Raw genomic sequence first — 18915 nt, forward strand, 5'->3', positions numbered from 1 at the left:
GACCATTTTGTATGCATTTATTCTAAAAGATGAATCAAAGGGACATTGAAATTATGGACCAACCTCTTGCTCCCGTACCCATACTAATTTAATGTGGCTACTCAAGGATTAGTGTTCCACATGAAGAAAACATGGATTCAAGGAGCAGTTACGTTGTTAAATTTACTGGAAATTATCATTCTTTTTCCAGAATACAATGACAGATGCTACAATCCTCTTGGAGGATGTACAAAAGATGAAAGACAAAGGAGAAATAGCACAGGCATATATTGGACTGAAGGAAACAAACAGGTACAAGTTCTTTCTTTACTTTGTGATCAGTTGGGGTCTGCTGTGACACACTGTGTAAAGTGTTCAGTAAGTTCCACCCATTTATGTCCAGAGAACGCTCATAGCTGGGGTTATAATTTGATTTCATTAGTAAAATTGTTGTGTGCAATATTTGAAAGGATTTGGAAATAATGGGGAAATGTAAAATCAAGCTTTCTGGATTTCCATCTTCTTAGCCTCTAATTGCTGCGTGGCCCAGCCTGGGTGCATTCCCCAGGCTGGTTGGTCACTCTCTGAACTGCAGTGGTCACATACTCTGTGGCAATGCATTTAATGTGACAGCACAGAATGCTGTAACCAGCTGGGCTGTCACTGAGAGCTGAATTGCATCATTGAGAAGAAAAACACATAAACAAGAAAGTCATTTGCTAGGTTGTTTTAGAGCGTTTTTTGTTTCTCTTTTGTAGTAACTGTAATGTAGTGTGTAATGTCCTTACCATGTCACCTCAGCACCATCACATCTATCTCTTGTATTTTTTTAAACACCTTTCTTGAAAGGCAATCTCCCCAGGACTATCATATGCTGAATGAGGACGGAGAACTTTGGCTGGCTTATGAAGGGTTAAAACAAGCCAACAGGTTACCAGACTTCTCAGAATGGTTTTTTCTTCTTCATTTGCATCTTCTTTTCTAGCTAACTGTGCCCCTTGCTATGGGTTTGCTTTAGCTACAGTACTTCTATTGCTTTAACAGTTAGTAAAAAATTCAACAGAAATATACAAATTAAGGTTCCCTCAAACCTGGTCCCCGAAGTTTTCTACTTGTCAGGTTTAATCATTTAAAAAGTTAAGGTGGCACAACAGCCTATACATAATTCATAAGAATCCTTGCACAAAAATAGGTTGTAAAATACCAGAAGCTCAACAGCTGGAGAATATTTGTAGCCATGTACTATTTGTGTGCCTTTACACCAGGTTTCAAAATTGATGTTCCTTACAGTTTTTCAGCCTAAAGAAGTGCAATCATTTTAGTAATTATAAAACTAATGTTTAAGTAGCTCAGTGAACTCTTAAAGTTTCAAACTGAAATGGGTACTCTCCTTGTGTCTCAAGTTCAGTAAATGAAACATTCTTCTCCCATGTCTCTCCATGCCAGATTCAAAATGTAAGTCACAAAATAACCAAGAAAGAGGAGTAATCTTTAGTTCCTCATGGTGCTGTTGAAGCCTCAGTGGGATCACTGTGGTCTCTGCAAGGGCTGTGCTGGTCGTGGGGCAGGCGAGAGTCTCCTTGTCAGGAAGCGCAGCTCTGGCCCCGTGTGCTCGTCTGTGTCCCTGACTGCCAGAATGGTTCCCAGTCCTGCCCTGACAACGAATTCAGTAGCTCAGCACTGCTGATGTTCTTCAGTGTATGCATTTGGTAGCAGTAACTGCAGAAGGTGGTATTTTGCAATGACTGCCTCTAACTAAAGTCTTTCCTTTTCTGGTGCTAACACATTCTACCCCTAACATTGTAAACCTGTGAAGATCTAACTTCGAGCAAGTGTTCTGCAGAGCAGGATGGGAGTTGGTTTGCTCTGTGCCTCTTGCCTCTTGTCCTGGCACTGTAGAGGCAAGAAGCTTTATATTAAATGGCAGAGCACTGCAGCTAAATGACTGTTTGCCCTTGCGTGCTTCATCAGTCTGGTTACTAATAAATGTTCCTGCCTTATGCATATTTAAACCCTGAAATATTGTCTAATTGAACACTGGTAGTCACTGGTATTGTCATTTCCTGTGTATGTACAAAATTATGAGTCAGAGCACTTGGGAGAGTGCCCTGCAAGCAGGAGCAGATCCCCCAGCACTGCCTGGCAGGAGGCTGGTACATGTTATCCCCACTTCACAGTGAGAAGCATTTGAGATGTGATGTGCCCAAGGGGAAGGAACGAGTTAGCGGTGAGAATAAAGCCCCTGGATTTCAGTCCTGAGTTTGGTTCTGTTGTTGACCTTCCCTGCATTAAGGACAGCCCTCTGAAAAATGTTGGGTTTAATGTAAAATTAGAGATTATTTATGTGCATTTGCAATTAAATGGTTTCTGACTGCAAAAGTTAACTCTAAAAATATTTTCCATTGTTAATATTGCAAGGTGCTAACTTAAGAGAACATAGTGTCATCTTCATCTTAGGTTATTTGATTTGTTGAGAGGTAAAACCTCTTTAAAGCCCCTTCAGTCAATCTGTGAAGACGTAGCTCTACATTTATTGCCACAGTGGCACCGTGTATTGTATGTGTTCAATCAAAGGAAACGCAAAGCAGTGTCACAATTAGCTTCTCTCTCTTCACTTTTTGATCATGCAAGCTTAATTTAATTAGAAGGCATACTGAAGGGTTTAAAGACTACCCTGCCTTTTTCATTTTCCTTTGCAAGCCATGGCTAATTGTTCCTGAGCAGCAGCTAAAGCTTTACACTCCCTCTGAGAACTGGGCATGTAACTTTCTAAGTGTGTTCACACAAGCTGTTGCTCAACCTCCTCAGGCTGCTGGAGTCTCAGCTTCAGTCGCAGAAGAAGAGCCACGAGAATGAGCTGGAATCACTGCGAGGTGAGATCCAGAGTCTGAAGGAAGAAAACAATCGGCAGCAGCAGCTCCTGGCACAGAACCTGCAGCTGCCCCCAGAGGCCCGCATTGAAGCCAGTCTGCAGCATGAGATCACCCGGCTGACGAATGAGAACTTGGTAAGAGAAGTGATGCTGCGGGAGCAGGTCAGGGGACTTACAGACCTGCCGCACCTGGAGGTCCTTATCACTTTCCAGATGGCAGCTTCCTGCAAAAGAAATTGCACGAGGGTAGTGGTTTTCTTGAGTGTAAGCTACTAATGGGAGAGAGAGGCTTGTGGCTGCTCGTGAAGTAATAAAGTTTCAGGAAATTGATTTGAAGTTTGGGGCATGGAGGAAGTTTGTGGATCCCAGCTTTCAACTGATGAGTTCAGTCAAGGCTAAATAGAATGTTGATATCCAGGGAGTCATAAAAACTATTGGTGCCAAGGAGTGGTGTTTCCTCTGAAATATGGTTGTTTATTTTGTTGAAAAACTCTGATGTAATTCTTTAATTACTTAACATAATTTATCTTCCCATTTGTCTCCTCCCTGCCTGAAGCTACACAGATAATCCACTGTGTTACAAGCTCCAGCCATTCAGTAGGTTTTGAAAAAAGAAATAGTTCCATAAAAAGAAACTTGGTTAGAAGTCACTTAGGCAATAATTGGTATGCTGTGTGTACTGCACAACATCTTTGTGTGAAGGAAGGATTGGGCAGAACTCCCTACCTTCTTCCATGAAGGAGTGTGTTCATCCTGTGTGGGCTACTTAATTTCTGGGTAAATCTTCCAAAGAGACCAGTGTTGGAATATGATTGGCTTGTTGTTGGTAAAGGGAAACATGTTACTTTAGCCAGAAAAATCCTAGCTGTGAGTGTCATTGCGTCCTCCAGACAAGCCAAAGTGTAGTGCCTCCTGCTTATGTACATGACAGAACTAAGCACTGTTGGGTTCTTGTTTTAATACCAAAGATTTTGATGAAAGTATCAGATAATTCAGCTGATAGATGTTGGAGAACTGGCTAAAAGTGTAAGTTTGCCTCAGCAGCAGCAGTCTCTCACTGGCAAAGGTAGATGGTGAATGTTTCTGTCCCAGCAGCTTCCTCCTGCTGCTTAGTCATATGTTACGATTTTTAGCCATTTTTCCCCCCAGAAACCTACTCATCACATTCTGTGTTCCCAAGACAACACACACAGTCATGTAATTATATCCCAGAGGAGTTCTCTTTGTTTTCAAATACATTTAATGTAATTTTACTTGTTAAATATAGACTCATCCCTTAGTATTTCACTTCAGATGTCTGAGTATTGCAAGTCCACTCCAAGCTGGGTGTATGTTTCAGTTCCACTGCTAGCCCTGGAGTGGAAACAATGTCCAGGCTTTCCAGATGCCATGTCAGAATTGTAGTGTTCCCTGCAATCCCATCGTGATTAGCATAAGAAAATGTCCTGTCCCTGTTCTCACAAAGGTTGTATTCCATGCTTTCACAGTCCTAGTACATCCCATTTTTAAAAGATCTGACTGTTCTGCAACTCATCTACATCAGCTTCTCTCTGGGAGGTGCTGGCTTGAGCACAACTAAGGCCCAGACTGCCTAAAAATAGGAGATTCTTGATCTTGTTGTATTCTGATTTAATCTATACAGTGCTCACTGGAGTTTCAGTGTCTCAAAGGGAGGGAGAAAACCAATCCTGTCCCTATTTTTGCAGTTTTTTGAGGAGTTGTATGCAGATGACCCCAAGAAGTATCAGTTGTACCGGATTTCCCTTTACAAGAGGATGATTGTATGTAGTTCACTTGAATCCTGTTTCTCTGTTGTCTATTTCTATTTCTGAAGCACTAATTGAAAAGCAGGCTGTCTCCTTTTCTCCCTTTCAGAGGAAATCCCCCTGCAGAGAGCTTCACGGTGCCAATTACTTCCTTCACTGCTTTTTTTGTTAGTGTCCTTTGTGCAGTCTGTGTTTCTTTCTGATGCACAGTTTTGTTACTAATACAAGCCTTGCACTGTGAGCAGAGCTGTTTCTTTTTGAACACTACTTAACACTGCCCTGGAAAAGAGGCACATGATGCAAAAGATGCTCAATTTTCAAAACTACTCTTCGGTTTAAAACTTTGATACATTCAGATTCAGTTCAGCAAAGTAGAGGACTGATCATACAGGTCCTTACCGAGGTGAATAATGCCAGCAATCCAGTCATAGCCTGAATTTGTTCTTACTTTATTGTTTTTCAGAAATGGAAAATATGAAGGATGACATTGGAAATAATATTTCCATAGTAATTAAAGACAGCACCATTTGTGAGCTTGAAAGAATGTAATTCATGAGTTTACAGATCTTAATGAGACGTGAGATCTCTTAAATTTGTTTATAGGAACCATATAAAACTTTATTCATCCTCACATTGAGGTTGTTCTGAAATCATCCCTTCCCTGATACACTTGAAACAGTCTGTTGGACTTACATGTATCTTTTTATTAATTTCAGGAGAAATTGTTTTATCTGACAAGTATGTAGTGTTATTAACAGGACTTCGGTTGTAAAATTGAACACTGCTTTGGATGTGAAGCATGGCCTCGATGCTGTTCTGTCAGCAGGCCTAATATCTTACTGCTCAAGTGAATTATATCAGCTTGTAAACTCTTCTACTACTTAATCAAGTAGTAATTCTAAGTTGTTGCCCAAGCTGCATTAAAATTTTTCAGAAGAGGTGTAGTTTCCACATGATGCTTTTGATGCAGGGAGTTCATGGTCCCTTATGTTCTTACCAGTGCCATGAAGAATCCTCATGCTTAGGAAATTTTTCTTCTAAGCTGCTTTCCAACACTTAATCTGGAATGGCTTTTGGGTTGTTTGAGCTTAAGGTTTTGCTTCCTTTGGAAAGACTTTCCCTTTTTTAATTAAACTATTATTTTATGAATGTACTACAACAAATATGTCACAGGATTATTTGAAGATAGATTTCTGGGGAGTGTTCCTTTGAAGGCAAAATACGGTTTATTAGAAGAATAGGACTTTTAGGTGCTAAATGTTACTCGGGTACAGAATAAAAACATGTAAGAAACCAGTTTTAGTGTAAGGAACTGTGATGACAGCAAGGGAGATAACAGAGCAACACAAGAAATGGTGTTTGGATGTTAGAGTTGGTAAATTTGAGTGCAAGTTATGGTCTTTCTAGGGATCTCTTTCTTATCATCTCATAACATGGAGAGGTCTGAATAAGGCGTAAGTCCTGAAGGCAAGAATAAATGATGCAGAAATACAGGATAGCTGTTAAATAACAAAGGAAGTAATTTCTGTGAGGCATTTGGAAGAGCAGGGAGGAAGCATTAGGGAGATGTTTTTGCAGCAAAATGTCTTCTGCTGTAAGAACTGACCTTGTTCTGAGTGTCTGCAGAATCTACCTGGCTAAGAGCTTTGCCTTTGTCATGCTGCACATAACTTAATAATATTTGCAATATTTGGCTTGTGTTCTAGGCAGTGTACCGGCTTGCAACCCTCGGCCAGAGGATGGCACTTCTGTTCAGCTTTCCTCACTGCCTTGTAACTCTAACAGCACTGTTTTTGTCTCTGTCACACGGTACAGGATTGTTCTCATATCTTAATCTTTCCCTTATTTCAATTTACAGGATTTAATGGAGCAGCTGGAAAAGCAGGACAAAACTGTTCGCAAGTTAAAGAAACAGTTGAAAGTTTTTGCTAAGAAGATCGGTGAACTCGAAGGTACTTTCATATTTTGAGAGAAAGATTTTGGTTTACTTTTTGTGGTCTGATTGTCATCATATGCATCTGTTTTAGCAGTTGTGAGGGCCTGAGGTCTTCAGTAGCTTTAGCCTCGGTTGATTGCAGAAACACGACGTATGCCCAGGGCTCTGTGTGTTCTTTATGAACCTTTAGAAGATTTGTTTAGAAGATGAGAAGAGGAAATTGATGTCTCTCTGAAGGCAGAAAGTATTCAAACATAAAGGAATGTTTCCTGCACTGTTTGTGTACTCTAAGACACAATTCTTTATTGTTTATCAAGAGAAAAGCCGTACTAAATATGAACCAGGCAAAAATTATTTACCCAGTTTTCCTTTGAATGTGAAGGTTACTTACTCAAACTAGGTGGTCTTTGTGAAATGCCTTTCAGTCTTATTCAGTTACTGCTCTGGACAAGGTCGCAGTAACGTTCACAAATAATACAGAGTGGGAAAACGTGTCTGAAACACAGTTTTGTCTGTGTTTATTGCCTAATTAACTTAGAAAGATGCAGTAGGTCTGACTGGGATGGAGTTAACTTTCATCAGAGCAGCATGTGTGATGCTGTGGTTTGGATTTGAGGCTGTAACACTGCTAGGAACACACTGGTGTTTTTGCTACTGCTGAACAGAGCTGGACAGTGTCAAGGTTTTCTTTTTTCCCCACTCTGTCCCCTCAGTAAGCTGGGGTGGGAGGGCACATGGGCACACAGCCAGGACAGCTGACCCAGACTGGCCAAAGGAATATTCCATGTGCTGCACCTCATAAGGTCAGGAACCACAAGAGGGTTTTTGCACACGAGATAGCTGTTGTGAGAGACTAGCTGGACATCAGTCCCCTTGGGCAGAGGGGTTGTCACGAGTGATGACCTTTGCTTTGCTTCCCACTCCCCCCAACCCCTTTTCCTTCACTTACTAAAGCACCTTTTTCTCAACCCACAAGTTTTCTCAGTTTTGCTCTTAATATTCCCTCCCCTGTCCTGCTGGAGCCAGGACTTTCCTTAGAAATGTCTCTGGTATGTATTGGTTTCACTGGAAAATGTAATATTTCTTTTCATTTTCTGTCTGAAGTGGGCCAGATGGAGAACATATCACCTGGACAAATCATTGATGAACCTATTCGTCCAGTTAACATTCCACGGAAAGAAAAGGACTTCCAAGGGATGTTGGAATACAAGAAGGAGGATGAACAAAAACTTGTCAAGAATCTTATTTTAGGTAAGCATCTTTCTCATTTGTGGCCTTCTCTGTTCCCATACACTCTGAAAAGTGAATGATAAGAACACAGGAAATGAATAGCTTATTTTGGTTTTGACAGTGTTCAGTTTATCTACAATTCCTAAATGTCTGTTGTAATCTAATTATCCTTCCTGATGAGTATAGTACATATTAACATGCCTGCATATTTTTTAGCAGGCAGTTATGTTTTCTTATTCTCTTCTTTTACCAAGAAAGTGGCTCTTAGTTTTGCTCTCAGTTTTCACTGGCCAGATATGTATATTCTATATATGTACATGCTATTAACTGGGGAGGTTGCAATTACCTCATATAACATCTTCCAGTGACTTGACACTTAACAAGACAATGTGTGTTTGTTTTTCCCAAGAGCTGAAACCACGTGGGGTAGCTGTCAACCTGATTCCAGGACTACCAGCATATATTTTGTTCATGTGTGTGCGCCATGCAGACTACCTTAATGATGACCAGAAAGTGCGGTCGTTGTTGACTTCCACTATCAATGGCATCAAAAAAGTGTTAAAGGTTAGTTAGTCTGCTTAGGTTAGTAAAAAAAAAATGTTAATTTAAAATTTGCTTTTGGTTTTATGCTAGAAGAATGTGGAAGAGGCTTTCAATGAATTGGCTCTGGATTTGTGACCAGTGAGCTCCCACTAAAGCCCCAAGAGCTGTGTTAAACCAACAAATTACACTGCTGGCATTTTATCCGTATGGTACCAGAGATGCATTGAATTAATGTGAAAAGAACTACCTTATTTTTGTTTTGAATAGTCTCCCTCCTCTGAAGCTCATCTTATAAAGTTTTGGATGTAGTCAGAGTTTGCAGAGTGAGCCTTCATTAATCTTCTCCAGAGTGCTTAATTAAACAGTTTCATTTGCAGTTTTGGTTAACAGATTCCTCATTTGCTTCACCTGCAGATTACACTGATGATAATATGTTACTGCCCAAAGTCTTTGCAATGAGTTGGCTGGGAGAGTTCAGGCCAGGTGTATCTTGAAGGCATTATTAAGGCATAAATGTGTTATGCTTACATGGTTTTTTATTTTTTAAATGAGAGAGATGTGTCAAAAGCCAAGCCTTTAATCAAGCTACAAGTTTTGAAAAAATACTTGGTAAACAATCCTGCAGGAGCTTAGATATCCATAGGAATTTTGGAACATTTTTAAGTGAAAGAAGTGCATGCTATGGAGCTCTAGAACTACTCAGCATATACTAGATCCTGTGTTCTTTGGTGAGAAGGGTTTATTGTTTTGTTTAGTTTTCCATATCAGGCTGCCAAAATGGTTATGATGTAAGTGGCATTCATCAAAACTGAATTGTTCCCTGCTCCTCCTGCTGGCTCTGTATCATTCCAGTCTTCCCTGCTGGGCTCTTCACAGGAGTCATTTGGTATTTTGGGAATACCATCACATTGCCCTTTGATTTCTGCACAGAGCAATTAGGATGGGTCTGTAAAACACAGAAAGATCATATCTGTGGGGGAAATCATATTCGTGAAAAATACTAAAGAAAACAGGGAGGGTGTTCAATGGCATTTGGCCAAAACCCTTGCTTCCATTGCTATAATACAAAGTTTTGCAAAACATCAGAGTGAGGATCTACTGGAAAGCGTATTTTAAGTGTTTAGATGTGTATCTGGCATTATATTATTTTATTCCTCCGAATAAAATAATCAGTCTTTGCTGAACTGTGTTTGTTTTTATCCTCAGAAAAGAGGAGATGACTTTGAAACCGTGTCCTTCTGGCTGTCGAACACCTGCCGCTTTTTGCACTGTTTGAAGCAGTACAGTGGAGAAGAAGTAAGCAGTGTTCCTACTCTGGTTTCTCTTGTTCTCCAGCACTGCTGTCAGCACTGCTCTTTAAAAAATCCTGTAATAGCCCAAAATCTAGTCAAAATCTCTTAAAATGGCTAAACCTTTTGGAATGATGGTGAGGGTATCAGTGGAAAGCACAGGGATGTAAGATTTGAACCAGCTTCCCTTTGTTGCAGGCTGGGGTCCCGGAGTCTAGATGACATTGGGCTCCCAAAAATGCCAGCTCAGATTAAGCAGGAGGATCTGGCTGCTGCAGTTATGGTTTTTAGCAATGATTCACTGCACTCTATCAAAAAGGCCATATGAAGCCTTTTAGCCATAGTATGGCAGACCAGTTGATGTTTGGAGGCTGTGATATGCCTAATTCCTTTTTCAAACGTAATTGGGCTTTTGGCCATACTGACCAGGTGAGAATGCCTATGCTGGAGTGGGAGGGAAGGGTCTTGCCTGCCAGAATGCTGGCAGAGTTTGTTCCTGTGTCACAGACCTGAAGTTTTGAGTTAAGGAAGTAGATGCTGTGGGCATCATGCTTGAAAAGCAGATCCTAGCATTAGCCTCAAAAAGAAGAAATCCCAAACTAAAATTTTGAGGGGCTGTAACTTATTTTAAAGGTATTATTTGTCAGTTGCATGAAAGAAAATGCAAATACTGGGTTTGTGTAAAACATTTTTCTGCTCCATTGAAGCCTTAATTTCTGTTAATTTATTAATTCAGGGGTTTATGAAGCATAATACACCTCGTCAAAATGAACACTGCCTCACTAATTTTGATTTAGCTGAATACAGACAAGTACTGAGTGACTTGGCTATTCAGATCTACCAACAACTTGTCCGAGTGTTGGAAAATATTCTGCAACCAATGATTGGTAAGGCAAAGTTGAATTCCTTAAGCTTCACAACATTAGTATCAAAATGAAAATCATGATGGTGGCAGTAGATGTATCTTGTATTTCCTTCTAAACAGTCGAGTTTCATTAATAGCTCTTGTGGCATTCTGTTCATAGATGACAAGGACTATTCTGGACAGGTTGGATTAGAGGAAGAACTGAACTGTGACTGGTTCTTCTGGCAGTGCCAGAATAAATTGGTATACTTTATTCATGCTTGTCATAAGTCAGGCATTTGCAGGAAGAAGCTGTCAGGACAATCTGATATTTGTTGCCCTGTCTGTTGGGAAATATCCCATGGGAAAATTAGACTTTAATTACATGAGAACTCTTAATTGAAATGAATATGGAGAAAAATGTTTGGTTGTTATTATGGACAGCAGTGAGGAATTAAATAACAAGCAGTGATAAAGCTAACGTTCAGAGAGGGGGTTTTTTTGTTAAGAGTACTTCTCATTTTCTGTTCAGACAGTACTCCCACAGAAATTTTCATGATGCTTTCCAGTCACAACATTTAGAAGAATGGAACGGCTCTTGGTTTGTTGATTCCACTGCTCATATGACCCTGGGAGAGAAAAAGTACTTTCCTGAGCTGCAGTCAGACTGTCCTTTCAAACACACATGCTGGAATCTTTCTAAAAACCCTGTAAACTTAGATCTTGTGGAGCATAGTGGGGCACACAAGTTCTGGGAATCATGGTAAACTGTGGCTAGCAGAAAGCCCAGCCTGCTCTCTCTGTTTTGCTGTCTTGCACAATATGCTTGTGTATCAGCAGTTTTCAGTCATTACAATAATGTTGTCAATCAAATGCAGTTTCAGGAATGCTGGAGCACGAGACCATCCAAGGTGTCTCAGGGGTGAAGCCAACAGGGCTGCGGAAGAGAACGTCCAGCATTGCTGATGAAGGCACCTACACCTTGGACTCCATCATCCGGCAGCTGAACTCCTTCCACTCGGTGATGTGCCAGCATGGAATGGACCCCGAGCTGATCAAGCAGGTGGTCAAGCAGATGTTCTACATCATCGGGGCCGTGACGCTCAATAACCTCCTGCTGCGCAAGGACATGTGCTCGTGGAGCAAAGGAATGCAGATAAGGTGGGAAAGCTGCTTACGCTTCTCTTGGATGTGCTGCTGGAAATCTTACTGAGCTCTTGACATTGCTGAATATCATTTTGGTGTAACCACAGAGGCGTCTGGAATATTTATTTTTCCACGCACAAACAGGTGCAGATGGTGTTAAACTGATTTGGTGAAATTTGGTTAAAAACAGCTTTGTTGACTTTGGTCAAATCCTACCTGACATTCAAGGAAATGTGGTAGAAGCAAACCAAGTGTTTCATTATCAAGTGGGAATCAGAACTGTAGGTGAAATGTTGGTAATTGCTTTCTCAGCTTTTAGAGAAGAATAGCAAACATCCTGCTGGGTGTTTTTCTATCCTGGTGGCGCAGTGGATACCTCTTTGTCCTCACTAGTTTGCTGCATCCTGAGGTAAAGCCATCTGAATCACCTCCTGCATTTCACATCACTTGTCCAATGGATTTTAGTGGCATGTGTCAGGAAATTTAGCCAGGGCATTCCAGTCCCTCAAGTACCTTCCAAAGCCTCATTGTACTTTAACATGAACAAAATCTCATTTGTCTTTCTTCTTATCACATTCATGCAATTAATAGGAACAGAAACAAATAGGAAAAACTAGTTAGTGGAAATCTTTGACCATAGTTTCTAACTGTTAGGAAAATCAAAATTCCTGTATTAATTGGAAGAAAGAAGTATGAAGAGAAAATAACAGGAAGGAAAAACACATAAGGACAAAGAAGCAGCACTGGGAAAGAGAAACTGCACATGCTTTCCATTTATCCATAATCAAACGTTAATGTTCCTGATGCTCTTACCTCTTTGTACAGATACAATGTGAGTCAACTGGAAGAATGGCTACGTGATAAAAATTTGATGAATAGTGGGGCTAAGGAAACTCTGGAACCCCTCATCCAGGCTGCACAGTTATTGCAAGTAAAAAAGAAAACGGATGAAGATGCAGAAGCCATCTGTTCAATGTGCAATGCACTGACTACTGCCCAGGTGAGCCAATTCTCTGTCCTGCTGCCCCTCCTGAGCAGCTCTCTGCTCTCTTGGTGTTTGCTATCCCTGCCAGCCTGCTGTCACACACAAATTGGAGGTTTCTTACTTCGTTTTCCATTAGTACAACTAAAACAGATTTAAGTTGGAGGGGTGGAAAAAGGACCAGACCCTTTTGAGCCTGATGCTAGAGATAAGTTTTGAGCAAAGGAGAGGAAGCTCAGTCGGTTGTGTGGGCTGCAGTGCCATACACAGTCTCAGTTGGTGGAAATCCTTAGAGAAAAGTCTTCATTCAAAGACATCTCTGTACTCCAGACAGCTCTGCCTCGGATAGAAGGAAATGATCTTTCTGCCATCAGAGTTGGTATCCAGCCAAGTTAATGGACAATTCAAGTGGAGCTGTTGTCTCTGAGTCTGCAAACAAGAGTGTAAAGTTACTGTGCCCATTAGCCTCAAAGGCTGAACCAAGTGGATCTCAGTGAGCAGACTCCTGTTTATGACAGCTTAGATTTTGTACAGATACTTGCACCTTTTTTCAAACCATTATACGTTTGTATAGAGCTTGCACAGGAGTAAATGGACCCAAGCATCTTTGATGCTCACTGAACAGTTCTCACCAGGAAAGGGAAGAAATTTCTTCATTTCTTTCACAGTTGTGTCAGCACTAGCAGTTGCACTGATACAACCATTTTGACTTAGTAGTCCACATTACTGGAAAACCACTTAATTTTCTATTGAATAGGAAGTAGAATTCCATGTGCTTGAAAGTGTTTTAACCTTTTAGCAAAGTGTTTTGGTTTTTAAAAAAGGGACTGTTAAAAAAACAAAGAGAATTTTTAATGGGTTTTACAAGTCTAACCCATATTATTATTTAATAATATGTCTTTGTTATACAGTTGTTTCCTTTGGTGGTTTTAGCCCTATTTTTAGAGAAATAGCTCACTCTCTTGAAAAACAGTAAAGTTGTAAGACCACAGAAGGTCATGACTACAGAAGGTCATAATAACAGGGTCAAAATTAGGATGAGAAATACATCATGTTTTTGGGGATGGGTAGGAAAACAATCAGTTACTTCCCAAGTGATTTTTCCATCATTTGGTATTTTCACCACGTATGTAGAAATTTAGAGTTGCTACCTCCAAAGAGCATATGTTCTGAAGGAGGCAGTTATATAACGTAGCGTTGAGCAGGGTGATGGAATTCTGCGTGAATAAATAAAGCAAAAAATAACGCTTAAAAGTTTTCTTTTTTAAATAGCTAATGTTAAAATTATATTATTGGTAATGATGGATGCATCTGTAGATTGATCAGTAAAATGAACCTGAGAGTGATTGTTCTTCTTCACAGATTGTAAAAGTTCTGAATTTGTATACTCCAGTTAATGAGTTTGAAGAGAGAGTCTTGGTGTCATTTATACGTACAATACAGGTATGTCTGTATCTTTTCACCAAAACCCATTTGACTGTTTCTAAGAAAACCTCTGATCAGCCAAAATAGCATCCTGAAATACGCTCAGGAGTATGAATTAAATTATGCTTTTTAGGTATAATTTTTTGACTGCATTGAAAAGGTGATGTCAGCCTTAAAGTTTTAAGCACTCACGCTTTACTGCCTCCTGACTTACATAAAAGTGTTAGTTTCCCTGTCACTATGTATGAGGTGAGAATTATACATCTTTGTCTATGTAAACTCACTTGTATGACAACTTTTCAAGCAGTAAGATTTATGTGTGCAAATTTACTCAGACCTGTGTCTGCATGTGGAGTTCTGTGCTTTGAAAACTGAGGCCTATATCCATACCAAAGTTCTTCATTTACCCCTTCTGTTTTTGTATATATTGGTGAAAATGAAAAGTTTTGAAAACTCCAAAGCGAAGCAGCCAGTAGAGCAGAATAAAAAAACAAACACAAACTTTCAGGTCTGTTAGAAATTGAATTACAGTATCGCAGGACAAGGGAGATTGGGAAGGTAGGACTGAGATAAAGCTGTAATTCCACTTACTGAAAAGATGGTTACCAGATACTGGGCAGAGTCTTCCCTTTGCAGGGAATCCAAGTATTTCCAGATTGCATTGTAAGGGGGAGATGTGCAGAACTGCAGCTAATCAAAGTAACTGCAGTTTAATGGCACAGTTGTTGTAAATGTGTGGGCTGAGCTTAGTGTAGAGTGAGTGTTTGCACACACACTGTGTAAGCACAGATCATCTTTGTGAAATGATTGTTATCAGTCAGGTGGCCAAATGCTGATGTCATCACTTTCTTGTCTTTGCAGGTGCGTCTGCGAGACAGGAAGGACTCTCCTCAGTTGCTCATGGATGCTAAACACATCTTTCCTGTTACTTTTCCATTTAATCCATCCTCTCTGGCTTTAGAAACCATTCAGATCCCAGCCAGCTTGGGCCTGGGCTTCATATCACGTGTCTGATCCCAAGGATGTCCCGTCAGTGTTAGATGGAGAACCAGTTGCCTGATACCTTTACCTGTTAAAACCTAGTGAGCCACCAAACCCACGTTTTCTGAACAAAAGCCTCTCTGAGCCCAGATGTGTAGTTAAGGTAGCTGGGAAACAGCACAGCAGCACCACAGGCTGGAGGCTCAGAGAAAGATGTGCACTTGTGCTCGGTCATTGCATTTATGAGGACATCACTGATCCGTACATTCCCAGAGTATGGAAATCGGGCTTGGACAAAAATTGTGTCATCAGCTGTCTAGAGACATTTTTAGATCTTTAGTAACATATTTAAATAGTGTAAATTAAAATCCATATGTAATCTTCTCATAGGCGGGACCAATAGGGACAGTCACAGTCCTGGACATGGAAGACTTGAAAGTAAGGCATTTTGTAGTAGAATACACAGTCACGTGGGAGCCTGTTACATTTAATTTGTAAAAACTGGAATGGAAAAACACAAACTGGCAATATATAAAATTATTTCTTAAACCACTTCCTCGTTTATGTCAGTTTGACATAAATTGTAGTGATAAGTCTTATAGCTCACTATATGCTCTAACTTAGGTGTTCATTTGTTAGAACTGTGGTTTACCAAGCAAACTAAATCAATTGCTGCTGCATATTCTGTTGTTTTAAATGTACAACAGTATCATACTAAGCACTAAAAATAAGATACTTCATTTTTTGTTGTCAAACTTATTTACAGTCTGTTGCAGTCTGTTATTTTAACTGGATTTTTGCACATTGTATCAAATAACACCTGTAGAGGAAAATGGTAACTAAGCACAAGTAGCACACTGGAAATTATATGTTTAGTTATTTTTAAAAGTAGTTAGCTAAAGATACAGAATCTTGAAGCAAGCGATCAGAAGTCAGTAATGATTTTAGTATTTATTTAGGTTATAGAGTCCGTCTAATGTTGTTCTTTGTTTGTAGACCCCAGAGATGACAAGGTGTATTTTGAGTATAATCTCTTTCAGTTTTTTGCCACTTAAAACCAGGAAAAAAGTCTTCTTTCACACTGGAATAAGAGAGGAAAAACTTTAATAGAAACTTTCTGCAGTAGCCCCAGGCTCTCATTCTTAGAAGGGTTGACTAACAAGAAAGTTAAGTAGGTTTTGATTATGATGCTGTCACTTGACTATGATTCATGCTGATTTAATGGTTGGGAATCAGAGTGCATAATGAGAAATTGAGTTATTTTGAATGTTGCACATTTTACTGGAAAAGCTTTTCTGTCTCACACATCTTGGATCTGCTATATAAAATTCACATTTCACAATGTGAGGCATAAGTGTGGAGGCCTTGCTTAAGGTTCCGGTTCTGTGGTGTGTGGCTCAAAAATAAAAAATAAAAATAAATAAAAATAAAGCTACACACATTGCTCAGTTGCATTGTGCAATATTTTTAATGTATTATAATAATCTGCATCATAGTGTTAACATTAATTTATTTTACAATATTGATAAATAACCTAGAGGTACACTATTGGACTATTTGGTGCTCCTCTGTTTGCCTGCAAATTCACAGAGATAAGATTTGCTGTTAAGCAGACTGAAACATTTCAGTTTTGTGTTACTTGAGAGGCAGACATGCTGTTTGTATGGTTGCTAAAACTGGAAGTAAAGACAATGTAAACTTTGTCAGTATGATTTAAGATGCTCCTGCCATATTACGTTTGATGGATCATGCCAGTACTTCCAAGAACTTAATAGTGCATTGTAAAAACGTTCTGAATGATCTTTGCTAAATGATTTAGATTGTTTTCCTGTGCATCATATACCAAACACTCCTTTTTCAAATGTTACTTGATTTCTGAAACTCTGGCTACTGTGAGCTGGCTCCAAATGAGGTGTAAGGTCGTTTTCAGACTGTCAGGGGTACTGTACTTGTGAGAATGTAATGGCAAAGCCTTCACATCCAGTAAAGGGTTAGGAAAGAAAATACATGAGAACATGCTGACCTACCAATTTTTTTTTCCTATTGAAAAACAAACAATTGGCTTTACAGTATGTTCATACTGTAGATCAGGAAATGTATCCACTACTTAAGCGTTAGTGTTTAAAATGTATGCCTAAATGTATTTTTGTTTATTTTTTAAGTTTGTTTACCTGTAAAAAGCCTTATTGTATCGTTTCCTTAAAAGAAGTAGTGTTTAGTAATTTATAGGTATCATCCTTAAACTCAGTGGTTTGACTGGTATTACTTTTATATCACATTAAAAGTATATGCTGCTTGACATGTTTTAAAGGAAAATATTTTTGAGTTGGAATAGATGTGTAGTTGGTAATTCATCTAACATTTTACATGGCAGTATTTTACATGCACTTTTCAGAAGTAAAATTTTAGTGTGAGTGTATAATATAACTTTTCACCTTAGGACTAAAATCTCTTTAACCATGGAATATAATGCAGAATTATTTTAAAAACTCTTTTTTTTCCTTTGAATCATTGTTATGCTCTTTTAATGTGGACATATCTTTTATATTTTAATTTATTATCTATTGAGATGATAGATTTTATCAGATGCTGGAAAAAATACTTGTCAATGACCCCTTAGAAATATATACAGTTATTCTACAGATTTTGCACAATAATTACCTCATTCAGTTTGGTGTATTTTTATTCCAGTGATCATTTTATTCTGATGTTTAGGACACAGTCTTCGATCCAAATTTTGAAAAACTGCTTCTCACACTTCAAACTGGGATGGGACATAAAAGTGCTTAAGTCAGTTAAATGAGATTAATCTATTCTATCACAGGAAAAAGTAGCATCAGCTTCATTGTTGACAGTGGATTGATATCCAGCAACATTTGTTCCCAACTTGGAAACACCAGCAGTTGCAATTTGAAGGTCTATATGTAATTTGTGATTTAAACTGAACACATTTCAAATACCATACTAAAACTATGAGCAAACACTTGGATTTTTTAAGATGCTGATACTTCATGCGATGAGTAAAAGCCTTTAAACGTAGGTTTTCACTTGATGCCACTACGGTACGTAGATGAAAAACAAAACATTGTCAGAATTACCTGAGCTCTGATCTGTTGTAGTGTCTGATGTTGTACTTAGTAAATGTATGCATCATAAAAACTGTAGCCTAATAGCTATCACTGGAAAATGTCCAAATAAAAGTACAACTGTACGGTTTGTTTCAGATGGTTTTTGGTTGGTTGGTGGCCCATGAGCTGTGTGCTGGCATAGACCCCAGAGGGTCACAGGGTTCCCTCTGCCTCCTTGGCAGGCTCGGTGTTGACTGCCAAGGGAGTTGGTTAAAATCTGAGGATGTGTAAATACACACCCAGATAGCAGCAGTGAGCCATAAACCGCTGTGCTTATGGGAAAATACTTTGTTTAACGTAACCCATTTCTGTTAGGGTGTTTTGTCACCTAATATTAACTGTTCCTGAAATAAAATTTCAGTAACTTCACTAAAACACTAATTCCCTTTTGTGCCGTGAAAGCTCCTCGTGCCAGGTGGGGAGGGCTGGTGGGTCTCTGGGCACGAATCCACCTGCCCAAACCTGGCACTGTGGTTATTCGAATCTTCTTCCTCATAAAGGCTATTTAAATGTAGCACCTGTTACTGCCTTAAACCTACTACATGCACTCAGAGTTGTTAATTTTTGCCTTATTCTCAGTTCGCTACAGAAATTCCTTTACAGTGCTTTGTAGGGAGGCGATTGATGCTTCTGGTGGTTTTCCGTGCTGGGTCAGGACTGCCCCTGGGGCCCCTCCGGCCGCTGCAGTGTCCCTTATTCCCGATCCCTAGAGCTGTGCCGGGGCCGGGGCCGGGGAGCCGGGAGCGAGGAGCGGGGCAGGGCGGGGAGCCGGGGCCGAGGGCGGGGGCCGGGGG

General features: G+C 39.7%; 1 protein-coding gene across 17 annotated transcripts in view; it reads left to right on the top strand.

Moving 5' to 3' along the window:
* The window catches only part of MYO5A (myosin VA), an 88360-nt gene extending 70156 nt beyond the window's left edge, over positions 1–18204 (top strand). For 7 of the 17 annotated variants that reach the window (XM_042038978.1, XM_042038983.1, XM_042038980.1 and 4 more), the window contains 13 exons: positions 191–291; positions 829–909; positions 2788–2986; positions 4558–4632; positions 6476–6569; positions 7658–7804; positions 8193–8347; positions 9533–9622; positions 10352–10502; positions 11338–11620; positions 12431–12605; positions 13950–14030; positions 14874–18204. In XM_042038978.1, coding sequence (XP_041894912.1) covers positions 191–291; positions 829–909; positions 2788–2986; positions 4558–4632; positions 6476–6569; positions 7658–7804; positions 8193–8347; positions 9533–9622; positions 10352–10502; positions 11338–11620; positions 12431–12605; positions 13950–14030; positions 14874–15026 — 1785 coding nt within the window. In that variant the 3' untranslated portion in view covers positions 15027–18204. The remainder of the gene's footprint in view (positions 1–190; positions 292–828; positions 910–2787; positions 2987–4557; positions 4633–6475; positions 6570–7657; positions 7805–8192; positions 8348–9532; positions 9623–10351; positions 10503–11337; positions 11621–12430; positions 12606–13949; positions 14031–14873) is intronic. The other 10 variants (XM_042038990.1, XM_042038991.1, XM_042038993.1 and 7 more) reach the window with 3 other exon arrangements.
* The last annotated feature ends 711 nt before the right edge of the window (positions 18205–18915 follow it).

Source organism: Corvus kubaryi, unplaced genomic scaffold, assembly GCF_017639235.1.
Source record: "Corvus kubaryi isolate FWS band 111438036 unplaced genomic scaffold, C.kubaryi_AGA036_p1.0 37394, whole genome shotgun sequence".
Taxonomy (NCBI): domain Eukaryota; kingdom Metazoa; phylum Chordata; class Aves; order Passeriformes; family Corvidae; genus Corvus; species Corvus kubaryi.